Source organism: Plecotus auritus, assembly GCF_963455305.1.
Source record: "Plecotus auritus genome assembly, chromosome: 4".
Lineage (NCBI taxonomy): Eukaryota > Metazoa > Chordata > Mammalia > Chiroptera > Vespertilionidae > Plecotus > Plecotus auritus.
The window spans coordinates 147840447-147866160 of record NC_137775.1 but is presented as its reverse complement, the minus strand read 5'-3'; the positions used below and the strand labels follow the sequence as shown (position 1 = coordinate 147866160).

The 25714-nt window shown below is 41.6% G+C and overlaps 2 protein-coding genes across 3 annotated transcripts in view; one reads left to right on the top strand and one right to left on the bottom strand.

The window, feature by feature from the left end:
* The window catches only part of DLD (dihydrolipoamide dehydrogenase), a 41949-nt gene extending 38308 nt beyond the window's left edge, over nucleotides 1-3641 (top strand). The window contains exons 13-14 of the mRNA XM_080663913.1: nucleotides 2702-2791; nucleotides 2884-3641. Coding sequence (XP_080520039.1) covers nucleotides 2702-2791; nucleotides 2884-2949 — 156 coding nt within the window. The 3' untranslated portion in view covers nucleotides 2950-3641. The remainder of the gene's footprint in view (nucleotides 1-2701; nucleotides 2792-2883) is intronic.
* A 3140-nt stretch (nucleotides 3642-6781) lies between these two features.
* LAMB1 (laminin subunit beta 1) overlaps nucleotides 6782-25714 on the bottom strand; it is a 71731-nt gene continuing 52798 nt past the window's right edge. For both annotated transcript variants that reach the window (XM_080663904.1, XM_080663905.1), the window contains 10 exons: nucleotides 23130-23499; nucleotides 20341-20525; nucleotides 18938-19179; nucleotides 15973-16176; nucleotides 14876-15020; nucleotides 12589-12796; nucleotides 12244-12385; nucleotides 9026-9202; nucleotides 7396-7555; nucleotides 6782-7200 (listed from right to left, as the gene is read on the bottom strand). In XM_080663904.1, coding sequence (XP_080520030.1) covers nucleotides 7064-7200; nucleotides 7396-7555; nucleotides 9026-9202; nucleotides 12244-12385; nucleotides 12589-12796; nucleotides 14876-15020; nucleotides 15973-16176; nucleotides 18938-19179; nucleotides 20341-20525; nucleotides 23130-23499 — 1970 coding nt within the window. In that variant the 3' untranslated portion in view covers nucleotides 6782-7063. The remainder of the gene's footprint in view (nucleotides 7201-7395; nucleotides 7556-9025; nucleotides 9203-12243; nucleotides 12386-12588; nucleotides 12797-14875; nucleotides 15021-15972; nucleotides 16177-18937; nucleotides 19180-20340; nucleotides 20526-23129; nucleotides 23500-25714) is intronic.

Sequence of the window (25714 nt, the reverse complement as noted above, 5' to 3'; positions counted from 1 at the left end):
TTTCCTCCATTTCTTTCATTCGTGACATGTTTCTTTGTCTCCGCATTTTGGCTGCTTCCCTGTGTTGATGGAGTGGCTTTGTGTGGTAGGCGACCTATAGGGGCCAGTAGCTCAGCCTCCCCAATCACCTGAGGTGGACGCTCTTGGTACACCCTTTTGTGGGCTGAGTGTGAAGTCTTGGTGTAGTTAAGCCTTGATTGCTGTTGGTACACTGGGAGGAATTGACCTCCAGGCCAGTTGGCTGTGAGGACCCACTGTGTCTATAATAGAAGAACTGCTGCGCTGGAGGCACGCTTATGGTGCAGGACTTATTTCAGTGGGGCTTTGGTGCTCACTGAGTCTGCCTCTTGAATGTGTCACTTATGGATGTGAGGAGTTGAAATGTGTCTCACACTGACCACTAGGTACACTGACTTCTGGATCTCCAATGGGGTGCAGGTCAGCTACTGTCCGAGGCCACCCAGCAGGTGCTACATCTAGAACTACAGTTTTCTCCTCTTTGCTTGGGGTTTGGAGGTTTTGGAGCTGTTTGATCTGGGCTGCAAGTTTGCTAGGTTAAGCTGCGATAGGGCAGGCCATTCATATGCTAAAGCCGCTGCTTGGAGCTTGGGTGGGTTAGTAGGTTGTGCAGGGCGGGGTCTCAGGACGTGACTAGGCTAGGGCGTGGCAAACAGCGATGGCTGCCAGTTAGCTGGCTCTGCGTCTCCAACCGCGTCCCTGCGTCCCGCGCACCAGCGCAGTAAACAATTATTCCTGCGCGCAGCTCTGCAAGCAAGCCACCCTCACTTTCCGACCCGATGGTAAGACAGTCCAGCTTCTCCCCGTAGGAGTTTGGGTCTCCCGAGAAACTGGATTTCAGAGTAATCAGGGGCTTGTCTCCCTTTGGGTTGACAAGCCTCTGCCGGATCCCGCGCCTCCATACCTCAGCTTGTCAGCGTTTGTGCATGTCTCAATGCTCTTTTCTCTTTCCTTCTAGTTGTAGAACTTCCACTCAGCCAGCTTTCCCATGGTTCTGGGTGATAGACATTTTGTCTTTTAGTTGTAGTTTTGAAATTGTGTGAGGCAGCAGTTTAGGTGTTTACCTATGCCGCCATCTTGGATCCTCATCCCCCTGTGGCACTTAATACCCGTTTTGGGGGAATGGGCTGCTCCAGAGCTGGTTCTCTGATCGTTATTCCCTGCTCTGATCCCCAGGTTCCACAAAAACAACTTTCCCCTGCAGTCTCCTAGAGCGTCCCCAATTGGGTGATCCCATGTATTGGGCTTAGTAATCACAAGCAAGGATTTAAAAAGGGGGGAAAAAAAGAGAGAGAGAGAAAAAAGAGCCAGAGTAAGTGCACGAACTCAGTGCTGTGGTGCAAGTCTGTGTAGTGTTTTTTCCCCTTGGGTCTAAGCAGCCGGCACACTTAAAATTTTTAGGCTGCCCTTTTCCGCCCAATTCAGCTATGGGTTGCTTTTTAGAGTTCCCTTCTGTTAGCAGCCCTGCAGATCCCCTTCCACATTCACAGATCACGCCAGCCCCAACGCCCGGCTGCGGACTTTTCTGGGCGCAGACTTCCCTGGATCATCCAGCTTCCGCATGCGCGTTTCTCTCTCCTGCCCGCACCACAGACCTCACCTTATCCCAGACAAAATCTGACCTTTCTGTGAGGAGGCGCAGAGCTCCTCCGAATCTGCGTGCTCGTGCCACTTGGGGACCAGTGTTCCTGGGTTCGCAGCTGTTCGCTGGGTACCGTTGTTGTAAATTCCTGGGATTTTCAGGTTTCTGACAACATCCACTCTCCCTTCAAGATGGCGCGGTCTCCACTTCAGAGCCGGTTGCTCCGGGAGGGATCCCAGCAGCAGTGGAGGCTGCCGGGTCAGGGGAACCCTGTCAGGCAATCCCCCACAGTCCCCTGGAGTATAGCTGTCCCTCAACTCACAAACAAACACTCCCCGTGGGACCACACACTCTCCCTTTGTCTCTCACTCACGCACTATCTTGCAGTCTGCCTTCGTTGGCAGCCATCTTCCTGAGCTAATTATTCTTTTAAAACATGCACCATATGCCTGCTTCAAACTCACCAAGTTTCTTTTCAACTGAAGACTTACAAATCCTCATTGAATCTGGTCCTGCCTACCTTTCTGCTTCATCTCTTTCTACTCTTCCTTTTTGGACCTTCTCTCAATTTCATAGGAGGTCAAATTTTTTTCCTGGTTAGAGCTTTTTTGTTTATAGTAATACCCTTTGCTTATAATGCTCTGCCTCTAGTCTAGATCTTTGTGTAATTGGCTCCTTTATTGTTCGAGTCTCAGCTCAAGTGTTACCTTTTAAGAGAAGCCTTTCCTACCATAAAGCTGAAGCATGCCCTCCCCTTAGGTATCTGATGTAACAATAATGAAAGTAGAACATTTGAGTTCCTACTCTATAATCTTTCCTAAAAACATGCATTAACTTTAATTTTCACAACTCCATGGGGTAGGAATTGCTATTCCCATTTTTGAGGCAAATAAATGTAATGAAGTAGTCTGTGAGTAGTTGAGTAGTAACTGGTAGAATTTGAATCCAGAGTCCAAGCTCTTGACTTCTGTGCCACCTTTTTCTGTTAAGCTTTTCCTGAGTGGAAGAAGTTAGCTAACTGCTCTTACAACTAATCTCCCTTTAGTGTGTAGTTGTTTTTGCCATGAAAATAAAATTACTTCTTGGCTTACTATTTTAAAGGGTGCTGGTGAAATGGTAAATGAAGCTGCTCTTGCATTGGAATATGGAGCATCCTGTGAAGATATAGCTAGAGTCTGTCATGCACATCCGGTAATTATTAACAACATAACAGAATTATTAGCTACTCTATTTTCTTCTGACACAAGTCCTTGATTTTTAATATTAAATTTCTTCCCTTGCAGACCTTATCAGAAGCTTTTAGAGAAGCAAACCTGGCTGCATCATTTGGCAAACCAATCAACTTTTAAATTTGAAGATTATATTTTTCTGAAATTTCCTGAGAGTGTTTAGAGATCACATTTCTGAACAGGATATGCTCACAGCTCCAAGAAATTCTAGGACTGAATTATGAAACTTTTGGAAGGTGTTTAATAGGTTTGGACAGAATGGAATAATGTCATCTACATTTTAAATAAATTTAATATTTTGTTTTAGTACATTAATATTGCAAAAGAAATGCTACTTATAGTAGCACTCTGGAAAAATTTTTAATGCATATTTCCATGCTGTTTGTATAAGGTTCAACCTCACTGAATTTGTTAGCTTTTGTCCCTGGTATAGTAAAGTTGGATTTACTTATTACATGGATGGAGCTGCAGTATGGTATGTGAACAGCTGTGTTTGAAGCAAGGTGATCAAGTTATTTTAAACTTGGTTTTCAATATTGGACATAAGAGTCAGTCATTAGAATAAGATTTAAATATGTATAAACTGAATTCATGTAAATAAAAAATGATCGTCTCTCACTTGGTTTATTTAATCCCCAAATTCTTGCTGTTTAGATATAGAATTTATGTGTTTAGATTTTTAAGCTATCATCAAGGTCTGTAGTCTTAAGTATATAGTTAACCAAATTTAGGAGGTATTTAAATGTTAAATAGCCACTCATGTATTATAATGGGGAATGAAGATATGAAAATAAACATTTCTTAAATATTCATTTATTGAGTGGATATCAAGATAACATGAATTCTTTTATGACTACCTCTTGTGCATTATTACTTTCTTAAAAATTTATTTCTATTGTTGAGATTATTATAGATGTCTTCCATTCCCTTTCTCCCTAACCTTTACCCCCCATCCACCTGGCTCCTGCAGCACCCCAGGCCTTCGCTGCACTATTGTCTATGTCCATGGACTATGCATATAACTTCTTTGGTTAACCTCTTTCCATCCCCATCACCTCTTCACTCTGAGTTCTGTTAGTCTATTCCATGCTTCCATGTCTCTGGATCTATTTAGTTCATCAGTTTATTTTGTTCATTAGATTCCACATATACATAAGATCATGTGATATTTGTCTTTTCTCTGACTGGTTTATTTTGCTTAGCATAATAATCTCCAGGTCCATCCATGCTATAGTCCATTGTAGGCTTAATTTTTTGTTTTAAATTCTCACCCAAGGATATGTTATTTTTTATTTTTAGAGAGAGGAAGGAGAGAGAGAAAGAAACATCAGTTGCCTCCCATATGCGCCCTGACCTGGGATTGAACCCACAATCTAGGTATGTGCCTTGACAGGGAATCGAACTGACAACATTTTGGTATATGGGACAACACTCCAATTGACTGCGCCACCTGACTAGGGCCTATTTCTCCTTATTATAGCTCTTAAAAGCTTGGATGTACCTTTCTCCCACATTGTAGTATTAAGACATTTAAAAGGTCATTACCCTTCCATCTGTTTTGGTGATAGCTACAAAATATTTAGCTTGTACTTTTGGAGAAACAATGTAAGAGAATCTTTAATTTGTCTTTTTCTATGTAGATTTTCATTGTGTTCTTGGCTGGGTAAAGGACTGTTTCTTTCAAGTGTGCTATAAAATTTTATTTATTGGTAAATACTTAAGATGGCTGTTTCTTGAAATATTTAAATAATGGTGTTAAATGACAAATATGCTTTTGCATATATTAACTAAATTTAAGAATCATTTTAGATTAAATAGTTCTCAAGTTTGGGATAGCATGAATTTAAAGAGGAAAATAAGCTATCTTAAAATACTAAGAATAGGCAAATTAGTCACTTGATTACAATTTAAACTTTATACTAGTGTTAAGGAAAAATAGAAAGCTGTATAGAATACAATACCATCAGTTGATCTTAGCTAAAAAGAGAATCTTTAGTATTCTTCAGGTTTTAATCATATTATATATGGGTCACATTTTCCTTTTTCTTATGTCCAGTGGTCCTGGATTGTACATGATTCTTATGAATAATACTATGGATTCTGGATTCTGTTGCATATTTCTTAAAAATAGTGAATTTTTGTTCAGTGGGTGGCTTACTTGGCTGATCTCCACTCCAAACTTGTCTTTGTGAGGGACAGCGGCTGAGATCTCTATTTGGGTGTTTTACCGTTACCTGACTGTTCCTTGCATATGTAGTTCACTGGTCAACCAGAGATTGGGCAAAGTATATACACAATTGGGGGGGTCCTCTCCTGTCTCTCTTGCTTTTCTAATGTTTCCCTCCTTCATATTTCAATTGCTGTGGTTGCCCTAAATTCTGTCCTCCTAGTCCTGAACCAGTAAAACTTGGCTTCTGCTAAGTTGCCACTACTGGGATCTCCCCTCAAGTGAAAAATTGTTAAAAATGGGAATTTCACCCAATGCTGATCTTTCTTCAGTGTCAACTCCCCTCTGCCTGCTTGGTTAATCTCTACTATCTTTAGGGGGGAAAACACATTTTGTTTAGATTTTGCAATTATTAGCAGGAGTATTGGTTTGATATATGCTATTTGCCATTTTTTTTGAAATCCCAATATTATGTGAAATGCTAGTTTATTTAAACCTCAAGCATGTCTCTTACTCTAGGAAAAAAGTTTCTAATTAGGGAATACTGAAATATAATTTAATATGAAGTCCTAGCTATAGAGAGACACAAAGTAATAGTTAAATTCAACTTTAAGGATTCCCATTCAATATGGGAATGCAAATTTATTTGGGTGGGACTGAAAACAAATTTTTTTAAATGTTCACTTACTGTTACGGGGTCCTCAAACTTTTTAAACGGGGCCAGCTCACTGTCCCTCAGACCATTGGAGGGCCAGACTATAGTTTAAAAAAAACAAAACAATGAACAAATTCCTATGCGCACTGTGGGCCCAGGACGAGTCAGCTGCTAAGCAGGACAGGCAGCGGCACCCGGTGGGCTGGATAAATGTCCTCGGCGGGCCGCATGTGGCCTGGGGGCCGTAGTTTGAGGACCCCTGGACTAAGTTTGAAATATTTTCTTGGCTAGTGAAAGGTGGGGCCGAGCTCCTTGTCCAGTTCATTAAGCTGATTAAAATTCCTAGTTTCAATGTGAGATCTTTGGTTGTTTAGCTGTAAAGGAGTGGGGAGTAGTGACAGTTTCTATTTTAAGTGAAGTACATAGGGGGAAAATACTTCTTTCTCTAGTAGGTGATGCGGTGTGACCACTTTGTTAAAGTGACAACTAAATGCCTCAAACCAGAGGGAAGGTGCCTTACTGTTTAAATTATAGCTGTTTTCATAACTTTTGTTCAGGCCCAGCTTCAAATGCAGCTGTGTTGGATGTGTGGGTGGTTAAAGTAGTACACAGAATGGTTGTTGAAAAATGTGTGAAAAAATCAGGGCCTGGCCTGTTATCCAGCTAGCTCAGTTATAAAGTTGACACAGGCTTGGCAATTGTATTCCAGTTACTTTCTTTACCCTTGTAGAATAAGTGATTGTCATGATTGTTTTGGCCTCACCTACATATCTTAGCAAAGAATCTGTAGTTTGTGAGTTAAAATACAATATAAAAGCTGAGAAATTAGTCTCATTCTGTACTTTGAGTAGCACTGCTTCACTTGGCAGGAGCAATATCTAAACTCTGGCCTGCTTTAATTTAAACCTTCCCCATAGCAACCCTGAACCTGTTCTAGGTGGTAATACTTAAAAGTCACAATTTTCTAAAAATTGCTTTTTGTTCTTTTTCCAAGAGCAAGGAATACTGTGGGAGTTTTGTTGGAGATTGGAGCAACTAAGCAGCCACTGAAATTGTGCAAGTAGCTCCAGCTCTAGCCTGGGAGGTGATTTGGGTTGGATTTATGGAGGTTATTGACCTAGCAAAGAGATGAATAATATAGCTTGTTTATAGACATTAGGGTCTCCATGGAGGCAGTGAAATTAACATTCTTTGTTCAAGGGATTCATGATCAGTAAAAGTAACAATTTAAGAATTATACTAAACATATTTATACAAAAGCACTGTACTTTATTAAACTCCATACAAAATGTGGTGATTAAAAACATTAAATAGGCCAATGAGTTTTACTTTGAAGATCAGTAAGTCAGTTTTTAAATGTAGCTGTTTTCCTTTGGTCACCTCAGCTGTCTTTTATAGCCCTTCCTCCTTCATTACAAGCAGGTGCTGTAAATAGTAACTTTCTGGCTTATATCCTTCAGGAGTGAACGGACTTCTCCTTCCAGTCTTTCTAATTCTTGAGCTTTATCTTCTAAATATTTTTGATTGTCCTCATATTTTCTTTCTAAATCTGTGAGAGATAAAAAGAAAAGGTCTGAGTAATTTATACTGTGATGATCTCAAAACCTAATAATTATCTTTGCTTATAAGGTTCTCTTAAGTGCCTGAGACAAAGTGAATGGATTTTCACCTTTTAAATACAAACTATGAATGTATTTATTTTAAAATACTTTGTGAAAGCATGAACCGAGGTGAACAGACCTACCTTTCAGGAGTTGCAGCTTGCTGTTTGCTTGAGCCAAAAGTGTTTTTGCTTCATTTTGTAGCATTTCAGCTTTCCTTCTGGCATCAGCTGACTCTTCGGTTTTTTTGGCAATTAAATTTTCTACTTTCTTATATTTTTCATCAAGTTCACCATCCAGAGTCTGCAGTCCCACATTTAGACACAAAGTAGTGGTAATGTTAGTGTCAGCAATTACATTACAAGGGCAATAGTATAACTGTGACAAGCTTGGATCACATATGTATTAACTTGCACAGCAAGCATTCTGGATTAAGGTCCCCCATCAAGGGGACTCGGGCTTCAAGCTATTCAGTGGTAAACAATTGAAAACATTATATTGAAAGTGGAATTACATACAACATTGACATGACTTTTAAAAACATTTTGGAGTTTTAACAGGTCTAGGGTTAAGCCCTCTCTCTCCTGCTGATTAGCACTTTTCTATGGAGACATTGTAGAGAGTAAGAGTTTCTCAAAAGTAGATGTGCTGAGATCCAAATATTTAAATTTCAAAAAGGGCTCATTTTGAAGAAATGGAAGGAGGGCCATCTGGATTCTTGACTAATTTAGGGTTTGTAGAGACTTGTTACCAAGAAACCAGGAAAAAGGCAGATTTAATTAAAGTAAGGGTGAGATTATAGCATATGTGGGTGGTTGAGAGGAGAAACTGGTGTAGGTTTGGAAAGATGGTTACAAGTGATTCTTTTGAGAAACACTTCGAACAATAGCCATTGTTAATAGTAATTTCATGTCAAGTGGTTTTGTTCCTATTTATTGTAATCAGTGTCATATATGCAAAATGATCTGTAAGAAGATTATTTGGGAAATTCATGCTCACAAAACCGCAGGAAATGAGTGGAAAAGACAGATGTGGAAGTGAAATTTTCTGTTTTGTTCTTTTCCCCGACCCAGAGGTATAGGATAGTCACTGTTATGTAATGCCCAAAAGCCAAAGTAATTTCAGGAAAAATCTTGAAATTAATTTTAGTTTATAACGTCCTATAGTGTAAACATTCTCCCCAAAAGTTTAAAAAGGTTCCTTTGGAAATAAAGCCCAGACAATGTAGAAATTACTTGGCTTCTTGGTGAAAAAATTGGGTCATGTGAGATTTTCTCTGCAAAATAGAGTACCTTCCAGTGAGAAGCAAGGGAAGGGGGGTTTAATTCAAAATGAGTATGGAAGGGGTGAGATTTGGTTCCTCTCCTACTAACTGGTCTCTGTTGTGAACTCTCTTTTTTTTCTATACTGCTTTTAATGATTTCTCAAGTGGCCAGGTAATTACTGTATGCCATAAAGATCTTCCTGATTGAAAATACAGAAACAGATGCTCAATATGCTTGTTTTAAGACTTCCACCCCTAAGTTAATTTCATTTTTCCAAACCCTGTCTACATTTGGATTTGAGGATCTAGATCATGCTTATCGAATATTTTTCATATCCACTTCCACTCTTTTCCATCTGTCTTTAAAGACTGCTATGTCAGAACAGGTCATTTGGAAGTTTCTGATGACTAACCATATTAGGGCCGTGTTCCTTATTAATTCCAAGGAAGGCAGTGAGACTAGTTGCTCCTTGATCAACACAGCTGTGAACTTACAAACATTTCCTTACCCTTTTAACATCTTCAGCACTTTGTTTCACAGCATATACTACTTTTTCAATATATTCTGCCTCCCCAGAGTTTTGCGCTGTCTTCCGCTTAAGTTCTTCCATATTCCTTTCAAGCTCACTGATGCGCTGGGAGGCGTTGAACAAGGTTTCCTCAGAAGCTGCTGTTTCAGACTCAATCTAAAAATATGTCAGTCATTCAGCAAGCCATTAACTTAAGAAGTGGTAGGAAGTGCTATGAACAATAGTTTCTAAGAAGATTTAAAAGACTGCTATACCATTTTATTCTAGACGAAAAGAAGTAATTATTAAAAAGAAAATATAATTTCAAGAAAGCATAGTAAAGTGCCCAACTTTAAACAGTGTTTGCTACATCTCATGTTAACTGTATTCTTTTGGTACTTCTGGTGATCTAGGCTGAAATGCACATGAAGTTTCTCCTTAAGGTAAGAACCACCCCAGGCAGCTTGATGTGTTGAGACGCACTTTAAGGACATCTGCAAATGTTGGCCAGTGATCACAAACAGATGTGAGAAGTGGGATTTCCACATAAATTGCCAAATTAATGTTGGTGGGAAAATTATAACTTCCAGTCACCTTTAGTTTTTTCTATCAACTTGAAAGGAAACTCCAGTAGTGGAGTTTATGGCACTTCAGAAACTACCTGTAAAGTTAATTTTGGTGTTTTTAGCTAATTCCTGAAGACATAGAGACCAGGAATGTTAAGACTGAACAATTACCGATAGGATTGGGAAATGGGAGCTGTAAATGAAGTTACTTAGGGGAAAAATATTTCATCTGGTGAAAAATCCACATTTGATTTCTTTTCAAAGTATAATGACTAAACATTGATTTTTTTTTTTTAAGCTAGCCAAAGTAAGCAATCTGGCCCATGATAAAAAAAACCAGTTTCACTCAGCACTCACTTTTTCTTAGAAAAGATTCTTAAGGATGGGTCTCTTTCCATAGGATTATCTCTGAATAATAATGCCATAGTGAAACTAAAATTTGTATTTCAAACCAAATGATTCTTAACCTAAAAGTTTATCTATTAACTTAGAAACATTCTTAGAGTAGTTAAAATTCCTAGGAGATAAGCTTTATAGTTTTACTAGTGACCCAGTGCATGGATTCGTGCACATTGAAAGGAAATTAATTAGAAGGTGGCCGGCGGGGTGCAAGATGGGCTAGACACGCCCTGGAGCCAACCTCCCGTGGCCCCTCCCCAGAGTCTGTGGAGTGAGCGGGGTTCCTCCGGCAGGTGGGGTCCCTCTGCCTGGCCTGCAGGGATTGGGCTGAAACTGGCTCTCCAACATCCCCCGAGGGGTCCTGGAGTGCGAGAGGTCACTCTGCAAAGTTGCTATCGTACAGGGTGTGGAACACAAACACAAGTGTGCTGTAAACCAGATTCAGGGCTGGCAGTGCCCCAGCAACAACATAACCCACAGCCGAAGGTGGAATCACACAGCCTGGCGAGGAATCGGGCTCCCACCTCTCTCCGGGTGCGTTACCCAAGAACCACTGCAGCTCGGCAGCTCCTGAGCATCTGCCCTCTGGTGGTCAGTGCGCGTCATAGCGACCAGTCGGATGGTTGGACACTTAGCATATTAGCTTCTTATATATATAGATGAGTGACTCATTTCTGGCAAGCTTTTCATTAGCATAGTTTAGTTAGAGGTTGTCTTGATTTCTATCACTAACCTAAAACACTTGCTGTCCCCCAGTCCCTGAGAAACACCATTATTAACATGCATCATTAAGGCAAATACACCTCACCTACAATTTGATTAATATTTTAACTTGCTTTTCAAAACTGATTTTTTTTTTAAAATCACTGAAATACTGTTCATGTTAGCAGAATACTGAAAAATAATTATAATGTTAGAACATAGTTTGGTAGAAAAACATAATTTTCTAAATTTGAACATGTAGCCTGAAGAAAAGGCCTTATTGGTGCTCAAAGTTTAAGAAGAAGTGGCAGATGAACTGCTTGGCCTGTCTTAACTGAGAGCAATAGAGGTTTGTATCAACTAATGGCAGGAAGGCAGTTTGAATAAACCATCTCCCAGGTATTAGTAATCATTAAGGGCGGTTAGCCCGAGATGGCTGGCAGTACTGGGAGCATCTAATATCAAAAATGGGGAAGGATTAGATGAGTCATCAATTTTCTTCACCTAGTTTTATAAAACAAATGAACATTCCTAAAATTGGAAGGAAAAATATTTGCTTATAGAACTGATGTAAAAAAATAGAACTATGTTTGCATTACTTTGAGAGGATTTTTAGAATAAAGTATTAAATGCACGTGAAAAATTCTTTGTTATCTGGTTGTCTCTAAGAGTGTCGTATATAATAAAACCCTAATATGCAAATCGATCAAACGGTGGAATGACCAGTCGCTATGACGCGCACTGACCACCAGGGAGCAGACGCTCAAGGAATGAGCTGACCCCTGGTGGTGTGCTCCCACCATGGCTGTTGAGCACAGTGGTGGGCGATAAGGAGCGAGGGGTCCCGGACGGCAAGAGCCCTGGACCCCCAAGGGGTCCCTGACTGCGAGAGTGTGAAGGCACAGGCCTGGCTGAGGGACGACCCCCCCCCCCCACACACACACACACACCACCCCCGGGCATGAATTTCGTGCACCGGGCCTCTAGTTTTACTTATAAAACATCACGTTTTCCATGCATTTTGAACACAAGATTGTTTAGCTGTTAAGATCTCTATTACGTTCCTCTAGAATGGACATTGGAAACTGACATTTTGACACTTTGTTGCTTTTCAGTCCTTTTCAAAACTAGTAGAATTTTACTAATGGTCACCTCATAAATCTTAAGACATTGGTTTTAACCATGTAGTTGCTTTAGGACTGCTTCATAATAGCAGGGGTTTTCTAATAATGGACCTTGAAATTAATACCATACTTCATACTACTGAATAGACTATATGGGATTTCTTGAAGGAACAGGAAACTTATCTTAAGCTTTTTGGGGAAGTGAATATGAAGGGGGGCTTAATGTTCCAGTGTCGTCAGAGTCCTTTTTCTTCTTTGAAAACATGTCCTTGTTAGCATCTGTGCTAAGGAAATAGTTCAGATGTATTCAAGTGAAAGGAATCTTTTAATGTCCAGTTGTAAGGATTTTCTAAGTATCAAATACCCCTTTCTGATAAAAGAGTACATGTGAGTGCTTTCACCTACATATAATAATGACATATCTCACCGAAGTTAGCAGGTTCTGGGTTCCTTGGATGTCTTCATCTGCTTGTTTAATTGCCTTCTCTGCTGCAATCTGGGCCTTTTCTGCTTCTTCCAGAGCTTCCTTTACCATGTCTGCAGTGACTTTAACATTTGTTGCACTTTTGCTGAGTAAAAGAATGAGACAGTTTATTATATGTGAACATGAACAAATTACCTTTCAGAAAAAACAAACATTTCTTTTAAAGAACAGCTTTCCTGAAATGACCCAGAGAGACTCATAGAAATTTCTATTGGTTAATTACTTTTTTTACTCCAGCTTAGATACACAGAATAAGCCACCCTAAATGCCATTAGTATCTTCAGATACCTGGCTCTTTTAGCTTCTTCTAGCAGCATCTCAGCTCTGGCAACGTCAGCAGCACTTTGCTGTAGAATAACCTCCACTTGAGAAAGGCTTTCAACTCGTTCACGAATGTCTTCGGTCAAGTTCTGTAACTGCTCTGGGGTGCTAGGCATTTCCATTTTCAATACTTCATTAGCAACTGCTTCAATGCTGTCCAAATCAGCACCATCCTCTGTTAAAAGCAAAGATGCTCCCGTAAAGAGGTGAAAATCATATATGGTTCACTTATTCAACCACTTACGGTCATCTACTATGGGAGTAGCACAGTGTGGTTACACCAAGACAAAACACACTGCCTGTTTAAGATTTCATAATCTATTTGCGTAGGGAGAAGAGATCTGTACACATGAGAAAGTAATGCAGACAACAAGGATAACTGGGATGTGCTGCGGTCTGGGAGTCAGGGAGGTCTTTGTGGAGACTGAGGAACCCATCAGGTTTTGGAGGATAACAGTATTTGAAAGAAGAAAGGACATCTTTGAATGGAGAGACTGTGAGCAGAGTGTTATGTGAAAGTTGAGTGGCGTGAATGGTTAAGATTGTAGAAGATATAGAGGCCAGGGTAGAAAGCTGGGACTTGATCCTAACAGGCAATGAAAATTTTCAATCTGAGGTTGAAAGATTAGGCAGGAAACTACTGTAAATGCAGATATAAATTAATAGTTGATATTTCCTGTAAATAATGTGGATTCAGGAACTACAGAAAGAAAAAATCCAGACAAAGAAGCAAGAGAATCAGGATGACATATCTATCAGAAGCCAAAGAATTACAAATGTCAAATGTGAAAGGAGGTAAAAACAACAGGTTAAGCTTTAAGTATGTCTTGAGTTAGTTTTTAACCCTTTTAAAAAACTCAACGTAAAAATGGACCCCTAAGATTTTAAGTATAGGGAAATTTGTCATTGAATGATGGCTCCCACAGAATATTCCATAAGGTATCTTTAGTAAGTACTGTTAGCTTTCTTATTAGCCATTTCCCCTTTTTCCTTGCTAACAGAATACTGATTTGGTTCAGTTATTAAATTGATAAACTCTAAGGTAAGGTAAGCTTATCAATTCAGTTATTAAATCCTGATTGTCTGTGTTGTGTGCCCTTGAGTTGGTTCCAACGCCTGGAAACCCTATGAGTGAGCGATGCTCACATAAATTCTAATTAGTCTGTCAAATATGGTAGTTCCATTCCATTTGCCAGTGACAGTTATGCATGGGACTCATTTCTGGCCAGTGAGATTTATGGAGATGACTGCTCAGAGGATTCTGGTGAATATTTCATTCTTTAAAAAAGATGCTACAAAGGGACAGGTGGTCTCTTCTTCCATTAGATATCACAGTGTCTATATGAAGTCTGGAACTTTGGCAGCCACCTTGTAACCAGGAGCAGCTAGCCTGAGAACAAAGCTGATATGCTTAAAGTGGTAGAGCAGAAAGATGAAAAGTACATACATGGGTCTTTGAACCATGGCGCTATCCTACTACTGAAGTTATGTTACACATATTTTTTATTAAGTCCTTTTCAGTTGAGAGTTTTCTGTAACTTTTAGCCAAAACTATCCTTACTGATTGATAATCCTCAAACTGACAGCAGTACTTATGTGCTAGACCAGTGGTCGGCAAACTCATTAGTCAACAGAGCCAAATATCAACAGTACAATGATTGAAATTTCTTTTGAGAGCCAAATTTTTTAAACTTAAACTTCTTCTAACGCCACTTCTTCAAAATAGACTCGCCCAGGCCATGGTATTTTGTGGAAGAGCCGCACGTGGCTCGCGAGCCGCAGTTTGCCGACCACTGTGCTAGACCACAAATTCTAGAGATTTTCTTTACAAAACACTTAAGGTACAGAACTGTCTAACCATAGGTCTAATATCCTATAAATAAAAGCATTACAAGGCTTTGGGGGCAATGCCAAAATAAACTCTACTTCAAGTTAAGGTTCTAATGACATTATATGTAATCTCTCACAATTTTCAAATTCAGTTCTCACAGTATATGATTTGCTACTTGGATATCAGGTGTGTCTGTATCTGCATAAAATCAGAGAAGATTATTGACATACACATAAACTTAAGAAATGGAAACATTTTTTAACATGGACATTTTCACATTTGAAAATGTTATTTTATTTCCCACCAGAAACTGATTTCTCTGCAGATTTGAATTATGGCCTCTCAAACACATACTGATATAGGATACTTTCATATTCCAAGATAGGAAGAAATATCTAAAAGTAAAATGAAAAAGTTCCTTACGCATCAAAAAGTCTCTGATCTGCTTGATCAGGTTTCGCAGGTCCTCATTGCTCTGGTCCACTTTTTCTTTGGTAGCATTGGTTTTCAACAGAACATCTTGAGCATTCTGTTTTGCCTCATCTGCCCTTAGTTTCGCTTCAGAGACCTAAACATGAGGAATAAATTACCCAGGGAACAACTTCACTCTTTCTAAAGCACACTAGAATTTTATAAATGGTCCAAAAAAAATGATGTTGAAAAACTAGCATTTGGAATCACGACTTTTTGAAACATTTAACCATATTATATTCCTTTACAGACTGAAAGTAGTCAGTATAAGATTCCTATATAGTATTCTCATGTAGGTAGGGCCAGCATATGAATTTTTTTCTAGTTGTTTTTAACTCCTTTAAAACATTTGGTGGCCTATAAATGTTCCTTAATCTTTTTCTCAGGTACCTACTTACATACTTCAGTTAATACGAAGTTAAGACTTCATATATCACTTTAGAAGAATAAATGCTTGGTTGCTTAGTAGAGAATTTTTGTAGTGCAGCTGGATGTATTCATAACCCTGCACCCATGGTAAGTAACGTGGTTATCTCAAACTAGAGGCCCGTTGCACGATATTCGTGCAATAACAGGCCTTCCTTCCCTTGGCTTCACTCCCAGCGCCCGGGAGCCGGCACATCCCCGCTCCCCGGCCGCCTGGAGCCAGCAAGTCCTCGCTTCTGTCCGGAACACCACTCCAGTAGCTCCCTCCGCCGCCCCCTTTCCCCTCATAGCAGGCTTCACACCACTCCGCGTGCCTGCATATGCAAATTAACCTCCATCTTTGTTGGGTTAATTTGCATACTCACTCTGATTGGCTGTGGGTGTAGTGGAGTGATGGTTAATTTGCATGTTTCTCTTTTATTAGGTAAGATTACTGTCATGAGAAGAAAGCAAATTCTTAAACATCTATTTCCCTGACCTCGCAAAAACTTGCCCTTTCATACTTGGTGTGAAATGCCCTTTTTATTATAGTCAGCACTTTGAATTGGTTTCTCCTTTTCAGATCGTCCACTTCACATTGAAAGCAAACAAACAGTAAAGACTGAGGCTGATCGCTGAATTACCATCTTGGAGAGCTGTTCCACCTCAGCCAGGGCACTCAGGACGTCTCGGTCAAAGTCCATGGCCTTCTGCCAGGCACTGTGCGCAGCAGTGACCAGACCACCACAGCCAGGCCCCCCACACTTCTTCTGTCCTTCGTCAGTTCTGCAGTTGGGGCCACCACATTCCGTCTCGGAGCAAGAGGCCCCTGGAGGGGTGCCACAGGTCTGCAACAAGCCAAGAGTGAGGTTCAGACAGTGAGTGTTCTGCAGCCTAACAGCTGGGCAGGGCCTGGGTGGCCCGGGAGAGCATGTAGGTGGTCCTCAGCAAGGGTGCATGATAGAGAGAGAACAGAGAGTTTAGGGAATAAGCTAATTGCTTATTTCCAAGGAAACAACAAAAATTTACAACCCTCATTAGTACCTTCTGCCCTGATGAACGGGAATACCAGCTGGGCTCTGTGCAGGGTGCAAACATTATCTGCTCTCTCAGATTGAAGCCCGCCAATCCGAGAGCCACAGAATGCTACCCCTGTTTTCTAACCAGTTTGATTCAAAAAAGAGCACACAAAAAACCCAGGTATTGAGAACCTTGTATTAAATGTCCTGGTGAATAGGTTGACACAAAAGGCCTGTTATCTGGCCTTTTAGTAACTTCTCATCTAGTTAGGAAAACAGGATCATAAAGCAGCCAAGAATAGGTCAGATGCAGTAAGTATGAAGGACAGCAGATAGAAGAGAGACTACTGAGGACTATAGTAGTTGCTGGGAAGGATAGTGGCTGGTGGGATTTGAGCAGGGGACATGGGAGAACATTCCAGATGTGAGAGGGAGAGAGAAAACAGTAGAAACCAAGATGGATATAACTTTTCCAAATAAGCAACACCCCATAGACTTTCCTCCTTCCTTATCTACCATATATTTCCAACGATCAGGGCTTGGTCATGGCATAGACATGGCAACTTGGTAAATTATAAGTTTGCTCTATGATGTAAAGGGCTGAGCAGGAAGAACATTATACTTAGAACTCCTAGAAAATGCTTGAACTAAAAAGAAGCAAAAGATTTACTGCAATGAAAAGCAGTTAACAAAATATTCCCAAATAAGGAAATTGATTGATTTTAGAGAGAGAGGGTGAGAGGGAGGAGTCAGAGAGAAACATTGATGTGGGAAACTAATGTTTCAGTTGTCTCTCATTCACACCTTCACAGGGGATTGAACCCACAACCTGAGTATGTGCCCTGACTGGGAATCAAACCCGAGACCTTTCAGCGTATTGGAGGATGTAAATGAGCCACACTGGCCAGGGCAGGAAGTATTCTTTTTAAGAAGTAAAAAAGCAGTTTTTTAATAAATACAGTCAACTCTTTAGACTAATAATTTTGTGATAATTAACGACCCCATTATATCTCAAAATAAGTCTTTCATATATCCGGCTTACAATACATAAAAAACTTCAGAAATAAAATTTATTCTGTGTGCTACAGAGCATGAGCTTTAATCAGAGCAGCGTAAGACCTCAGGGATGCTTTCTAAAAACAATCTGACAGCTCACTAGATCTGTTTTACTTCAACAGACAGGGCAAGCATGGAAAAACCAGCACGGGTCTAGCTAAATAGACAAAGAATTGAAGGCACTTGAAAAACACACAAAGGGACAAAAATCTCCCTGGACAGGAAGTGGCAGTATGGAATTCTCATAGAATAATTAACTAAGACCAACACAGACCATGAGAGACCAGAAGAGGCTGGCTAACCCCTCGGTAGCTCACCACATGGAAAAGGAAGCACGGGCGAGGGTGCCCATTCAGATGGCCAGAGGAGCCTGCCACTGCCACCCACTCCCAAGATACTTTCTCCGATGCAAAGCAAACATCCTTTAGCATGCTTAGCTGCTTTTCATTTTAGTTTGCGGATTTTTTGTGATTACTGGTTTTTCATTAGAATTTGTAAGGAATACTGAAAGCAAAGAAGATTGAAAGAAGTGGCATTTCATGCTTAAGTGTAACAACTTTGTCTCCTATTAGGTGTAATTTACACATTGCTCTAGGCCTCCATTTTTCTATTAGTGACAGGATTACTTCCTGTTTCCACTAGATGAAATAATGAGTATATATTGTAGGCATCAATTAAATTAGTCACACTACAGCACAGACGGTGTTTTTGTCCTTTTCGAGAAGGAGGTGGGTGGGGACAGACAGGGAGGAAGGGGAACCATCACTAAGACAAAACAAATGGTCTGAGCTCTCAGTTACTAGGCACTTACCTTCCTCTTCTGACTGACCCTATTTCTAAGCTAAGAGAGCATAAGCCTGATAAAAGTCTGTAAAAAAGTACCCTCTGAATTCTCTGATGGCTACTCTTCCACGAAAAACAATAAGGAATCAAGAGGAAGAAACAGGCTCCCTTTGGCTTTTTTTGGCCTTCAGCCTGATTTTCATCTGAGTCACTAACTCAATTTCATTTGGCTCCAGAGTTACTTTTTAAAAGCTTCTGGAAAATGCAATCTTTCTAGGCTGGTCTCAGGGTTAATCTTCACCAGGTAAAGTTACTGGAACAAAGGAATATTTTAATGAACACCCATAGAAAAAATTATTTAGCTCATTTTTTTTTTTTTTTTTAAAGGAAAGCCCAGAATGATTCTGAATTGATCCACCAAAATGGAGTTTGCACTTCAAATCAGAACAAAGTAAAAAGGAAATGTCCACAGCATGAAAAGGATCAAGTTTAAATAGTCACAGTATGTGAGAGCAGGCATGCTTCTCTGGGTGTTGCACAGAGAGACCCCTGGGGGAGAAGGAAGATTCGAAGCACAGAGCCTTGTTTTTAATCTGGTTCAGTCATGGTACCCCCACATTGGTGGTCAGAGATGGGACCATGGAGGTTTCACTCCTGGTTCATCTGCAAAGTGAACAATATTAAAGACTAAGCAGGGTGTTTTTTCCCTCCTATAGCACCATAGCTTTGAGGCCAAGCCCCTTAACCTTACCATTTCGGCAGCGGCTGAAAGGTCTAGACTTTGCAGTTTGCCTGCCAGTTCGTCCAGAAGACGGGCCTGCTCCGCCTGTTTTTCCCGGAACTGGGACTCCTGCTCCATCATCAAGTGTTCCACGCTTTCTCTGGTGACCTCCGACTGCTCCACGGTGCTGTTGGGGTCTGTGGTGGAGGCATTCACCCTCTTCTCTGCCTCTAGGGACATCTGGAAATACTTGGTGATGCTATCCAGGGCGCCTAGGGCACAAAATCAAATTGCCCACAGTGAATCAATCCCCTTGTACTCAATCTCATCAAGCAATGTCCATCTGTGGTGTCTTCCAGCCTAAAGGTATTATATGGTTTGTTTTAAAATTTAAGAAATAAAATCTTCATTGAGAAATAAAACTTTTCTGTCATGGTCAATGAATAGACTGTCCCATTACACCTCCTACTCTGGCTCCGGAGGACGCCAAACATCTGAATGAAAAATTAAGTCACCCTGCAGAATTGCTTCTATACAGGCAAGCATCCAGTTCTTTTTAGACAGCTGGCGTCAGGCAGCCTGCAGATTACGTTTCCAACTAATTTCCCCCTTTCTCGGTCATTAGGTGCACTCACACGGCTAGTCCTGTATACATAAAGCAGTGTGGCTGTCTTGGCTTTAAGGACCTAGCCCAGTGGTCGGCAAACTCATTAGTCAACAGAGCCAAATATCAACAGTACAACGACTGAAGTTTCTTTTGAGAGCCGAAAACCGACTTCTGCGCATGGCCCATGAAGTGTCAATCGCACTGTACATGCGTGCCCACACGTGATATTTTGTGGAAGAGCCACACTCAAGGGGCCAAAGAGACGCATGTGGCTTGCAAGTCGCTGTTTGCCGACTACTGACCTAGCCCAACAATAAGTGACCATGTATTAAACAGCATGGATAGTGTGATCTGACATATTTCTACTTCCTTTTGCTTTTTGCGGGGTGGTCCTATTTAGACCATTCTATGATAACAGTAAATGAAGGACTGGCCAAAATTATTTCGGGACCAACCAACATTCTTGAATGTAAAAGGGTTAGCAGAAGTATCAACTTAATTTCTTAACTACTCAAGAGCCTCTTTCCAAGAGAAGTCCAGGAGGTTAAACCGCTAACTGAAAAAAATCAGGAAACGAATGCCATTCTAATGAAGCGACCACTGCGTACTCCCTGGGACCTCTGCTGGGCCTCAGTCTCTCTGTGGCCCAGGTCCCACATTTGTAAAATGGAGACTTCAGTCCTCATTTGGTTCAGAGACAATGAAGAAAAGCTTTAAAATTGTTAGAAGTCACTTAATTTTTTTTTTCCTGAAAGTACTGTATGAAAAGTTGCACAGCGGGTTAAATCCATGTCCAGGATTGAGTGCTTGCACAGAAAATGCTCACCCCGAATATCTGAGTTTTTGATGAATTCCAGTTGCTCAGCAAGTTCTTTCACCGTGGCATCCAGGCTCTCTGCTTCTGCCTGGAGAGAGTCCAGTTCTTGAGCTGTGCTGTTTCTTTGTGAATCTGTGTCTGATAATTTCACTTCTACTTGAGCCATCTTTTCCGTAACATCTTTGGTTAGTTTCCTGCAAAGAGAAGGGTAAGTTTATCCAAGTAAAATAAACCTTTTTATATTTTCTAATACGGTAATTTCAAACCAGGTCAGGAGTCGGTAACAATTTATTTCTAAATTATGGTTTTATTTCCCTTATCGTTAAGAGACTGTAGGACATCTAACAATTTTCTTTCTTCAAGGACTTTGAAGGAAAACAGAAGCACCGCTGAGCTGTGCGGTGGCGGGTGGGCCATGTGAAGGATGCCGAATCTCTGCTGTAATATGAGCACATGCCCAGAGTTCGGAGTCCCAGTTCTGTATGTGAGCAGCTTCACGTCCATACAGTCTCACAAACTCAAAAGACTACGGGACTCCAGTGTAGAAGTATGCCTCCCAGCCTACCACCGAAAATGCTCTGATCCAACCTCAGGGATCTCCTTCAAGATGGGACACGCAGGACAAAAGCCCCAGAGCCCGCAGGGAGACGGCAGGAGTCACCCTGCTTTCCAAACAGTCCCCCCTTAGGCAAGGGCCCAGCCAAGGAGCCTCCTCCTTCCACCAACAAGCAGCCCTTTCATTTTACAAGAGAAAGAAGGTAGTATCTATGGAGAATGAAATATGATCAACATTTAGCTTTCACAACATTTCTAAACCCAACTGCACTTTGTTCTGTATCTTCATGTCTTCAAAGCTGTACTTCAGGCACCTACTTATATACACGGTGTATGTGCACATACATCACAAAAAAAGTAATCTTTGAGGAGACGAGCTTAGTTCTGGGTATTACTGAGTCACCAATTGAATATAATTGTCTTCTCAGGGGTATAACAATATAAAAAACTGGGAAAATGTAGAGATGCTGAAAGGTTGGGGGCCATTAGGAAAAAATGGTATTTAAGGCTGAGATAATACCATGGCTCAATTCAGAGAAAAAGTACTTAAAAGGATTTGTTAGGTTCAATTACATTTTATAAACCCAATGATTGTTTTCCCGAGGCTATTATAATATAGTTTCTTTTTTCCGTGCTTGGCTCTTACTACCAATCTGCTGATTGGCAGAAGGCATTCATTTCGTAAGTCTCATACAATGTGACAATTTAAAAAAAATAAAATCTAACATTGCACATTTTTAAATAATGCCACTTGGGAACCTGAAACATGCATCCTTGTATATTGTGTTGAGAAAAGATTCATGAAACCAGTTTTCCCAAGGTGCTTACAATCTATCTGTGAATTGACTAGTGAGGGTAAAACAGCTGCTTCGGGAATGTAAACACTCTCCTCCGACAGGCTGAAGGGCACCACGGTGTTTCGTTCTTCCTTGGCTGCATGAGACCAAGGCCAAGAATCATTTCCTAAATGGGCTTGTTTGCACTCAGCACACAGCCTTCTAAAACCCATCGCTACGTTAGGAGGCTGAGCTGCTCCAGCCTTTACGAGGCAAAATTCCTCATTAAAGGCACTATCGCCCCACATAGACATTTCATAACACCCCGGTCACATGGTCTTGGACACAAAACCTGACATCAAGGGACTTTGAATCTAAAAGGCCTAGGAAGGACCTTCTACAAGGTACATGAGCTAATTAATGTCAGCTGTTCCCTGCCTGCTACTCACAGGTAGCATCGAGATGAAAAGTCCATCTGGCTTCTTAGAAATGCCGATTAAAGTCCCATCAAAAAATGTTACTATCCTTTTGTCCTAATGTAAAATCACTTCAATGTATAGGATTTAGCTATGAAACATTCCCCTTGCTCACGCCAAATGGTGAATCTGCAGTAAAAAGACACAGCATTTGGGGAAACAAATGCTTCTTGCCCTTTCCTGTTTTGTTCTTCAGCCTAGATCTTATTGTGCTGGTTTTGGGGGTCCTTTTTGGCAAAGGTGGTTGGAAGGTTTCAGAGCAGGAGAGAAAAGGCGAGGAGAAGCATGGACCCTGTGGAGTTGGCACCACTCAGCTCTCCACTTCCACCGGCAAAATAAACTCTCCCGTCAGGGAGGCGATTACCCGGAGAGGGCTACGAGAGGGTTTCTCACTGCAGGGAATTGTTATAATTAGATGAATGAAGCACTGTTCCAGGGGACCAAAGGCTGGGCAGCGGAAATAACAGTCTTATCTGTGGTAATGGAATTTCCCTGGTAGTAGCAAAACATATAAAACAATATATTTATAGTGACTTTTGCAATTACATTAACTATCTCATAGATGACTCTTTTTGCTCCTCTGTAAGGTAAAGGCAAACATTCTTCTTCCCTCCTCCACAGGAGAGAAAAGAAGCTCAGGAATAGGCGAGTCATTCAAATTCACAGCCTAGCAAGTAACCGGGCTGGCTCCTCAGGGGTCCTTTGTCTCCAAAACCAGTGTTCTTGCCGTGCTACTGCCTCAGAGCACCATTTGTAAGGAGGAACGCTGAGTATAACATGCACATTCTATACTGCACCTTCCACAGGCTGGGTCCCCGGTGATGTGCCAGCGTGCACACACCCAAGGCCCAGAGTAGAGACTGCCGGGAAATGAATGGCTCAGCATCTGCTCTCACTCACAGGACTAGCCACGCCTTCTGATGGGAGCGCCACGCCAGGCCAGCTCTGAAACAACATTGTGAACTCTCACATACGCTCATTAACTACTTACTCTGCTTCCTCAAAGAGATTGCCAATGTTTTTCAGCGGCTCTGCAGCTGGGTTCTGGGCCAGGATGTCTCTGATCTCATTGACTTTCTTCTCCACCGAGTCCACAGTCTCCCGGTAAGGCCCGATCACACCACTGATCTTCAAGGCCTTGGCTTTCTCCAGGAACTTCTGGGTCCTGTTGGTCAACTCAGCGATGATCACGTCCCAAACAGCAAAGCACTGGTGGCAGGGTGTGCAGTCAGGGAAGACCCCCGAGTACCCTCGAGTGCACTTGTCACAGCGTGGACCCTCGACACCCTCGACGCAGACACACTGGCCGGTGGACTGGTCACACTGCGGCGTCTCAATACCCCTGGGGTCACAGTCACAGGCTAGAAGGGAAACAGCAATGCTAGCTGATCTACTAGACCACAAACCCCAGTGACGAGATTTGGCATTCAGAATCCTCAGTCACTGTCACAGTGGCAAGGTGACAATCATCGATGACCACAGCTTTACCGAGAGACCACAGCAGCTTCCTCCAAAACATTACCTCAGCCCTTGCTGACCACTTCTTTACATAATAGTAAACAGTGCACATTTTTTAAGGTTATGCTTACTGTGCGGGCACTGTAGAGATGGTTTACATGCATCGTCTCATTGAACCCTCACAATAACCCTGTGGGATAGGTGACCTGCCTCAGGTCCTTCAGCAAGGAAATGGCTGAACTAGGGTTCAGATTTAGCACTTTGCAACTCAAGAGACTGTGCTCTTAAGCTCTGTCCTGCCTCTGCCACCCTCTTACTGGGACTTCCCTGTGGATCCTATCAGGACAGACAAGTCAGGTGACTTCCTAATGCCAGGAGGCATCTGGCCTAAGATACAACACTGAAGAGCAGCTCCTAACACACCTCGCCCTACCTCGTCACAAAACAGAATGGACAATACTTGGTGAAATGCAATAAACTTGATAAAAAGAAACTAAATCAGAAACAAGTCACGGGAATCCTAAGACTCTAGTTCAAAGGCTTTCTACCAAGTACAAGCTAACTTGTGGGAGCTGCCACTGTGATGACCGCTCACAGCACAGGCTCGTCAGAGGTCAGTGATGGAAGGTACCTGGGAGCCATTCCAGCCGCACCCTCTCACTGGCTGGGAGGACTGCATCTTAGGCAGAGCCTGATGGTGCCGAGGAAGACTGGCGGTCCTGGCCTGTGGACTGTGGCCAAGATTACTAATCACAATGCCTGTGCCACTGACCCCTGGCTTACAGTCTCAAATCTCAGGGGAAAAACTTACTTTTGTATCAACACTTGACATTTCTGAGTGTTTGTATAGAGTTTAAGTAACAAAAAAACCTGTGCACACATCTGATCTCTGGCCTTAAACCCTTCTGGGAAAAGGTGGGGATTAATGAAAAGCAACCCAAATGTCTTATTTCCATAACTAGACTGAGGATTCCAGGGCCCTATTTCCATTCTCAGCACCAAGCACAGGGTTAACCTGCAAACTGGAGTTGTCGTCTTTGCCAAATGAGACCCTGACCTCGTTTTTGGTACAGGCATGCGAGGGACATTTATACGCCTCTATAAAAGAAAAGAATCCTCCTAACATGTCAATGGTGACCACAGCACAACAGACCCACACTCTCTCAGATGTCTTTATAAAATCTTCTAGGGCCAATAGCTATGACTTGCCTCTGAAAAACTCCCTAATTGAAACATCTTCTGGACCCAGTCTCACTGACGTCCCGAGAGCTGCTCACAGCACCTCTATCCTCCAAACCCAGAGATGTGTTTGCGGCCTGTGACCTTGCATCTGACCCTCCCTACATCCTGCCTTATATTATTGGTTGTTTTCATTGCCTTTGTTAGCCAGCTACACCCAAGTGCTCGAGTGGCAAGTTTGTGCAGTACAGTGTCGTGGTCAGAGCACAGCCTGTGGGCTCAACTGCCTGGTTGTGAACCCTGCCATCCCCACACCCCAGCAATGAGACTGTGGGTGGCAAGGAAACCGAGTCATCGTTTCCTTATCTGTAAAAAAGGAGTCATGAGTATACCCAACTCATAGGATTGCTTTCAGGATGAAATAACTTAATTCGAAAGTGCTTCAGGGAAGGGCTGGCTCCCAGTAGGCACTCAGTAAATGCTTTTTATTATTATTACTTTCTGTGTCCATGTAAGCGCCAGGTGGTCTCCTGCTCAGAGTGTTGCTTGATCACATTTCCATTGGATGAAGAGAAAAAAGAGTGGTCAAAGCCCTGGTCGGTGTTGCTCAGTGGTTAGAGTGTTGGCCCAGGCACCGAAAAGTTGCGAGTTCTGCTCCTGGTCAGGGAACATACCTAGGTTGTGGACTAGATCCCCGGTTGAGGCGTGTAAGGGAGGCAACTGATTAATGCTTCTTTCTCACATTGATGTTTTTCTGTTCCTGTCTCTTTGAAAATCAATTTAAAAAAATAAAGACATACATATCCTTGGGTGAGGATTTAAAATAAAGGCAAGTGCACTCCCATTAAGGTTTTCCTCATTTGTCTTTTACATAACCACATTTTTTTCCCATAAGGAGGATACCTGGCTTTGGTTTAAGTCTTTCCAGGAACATATTGT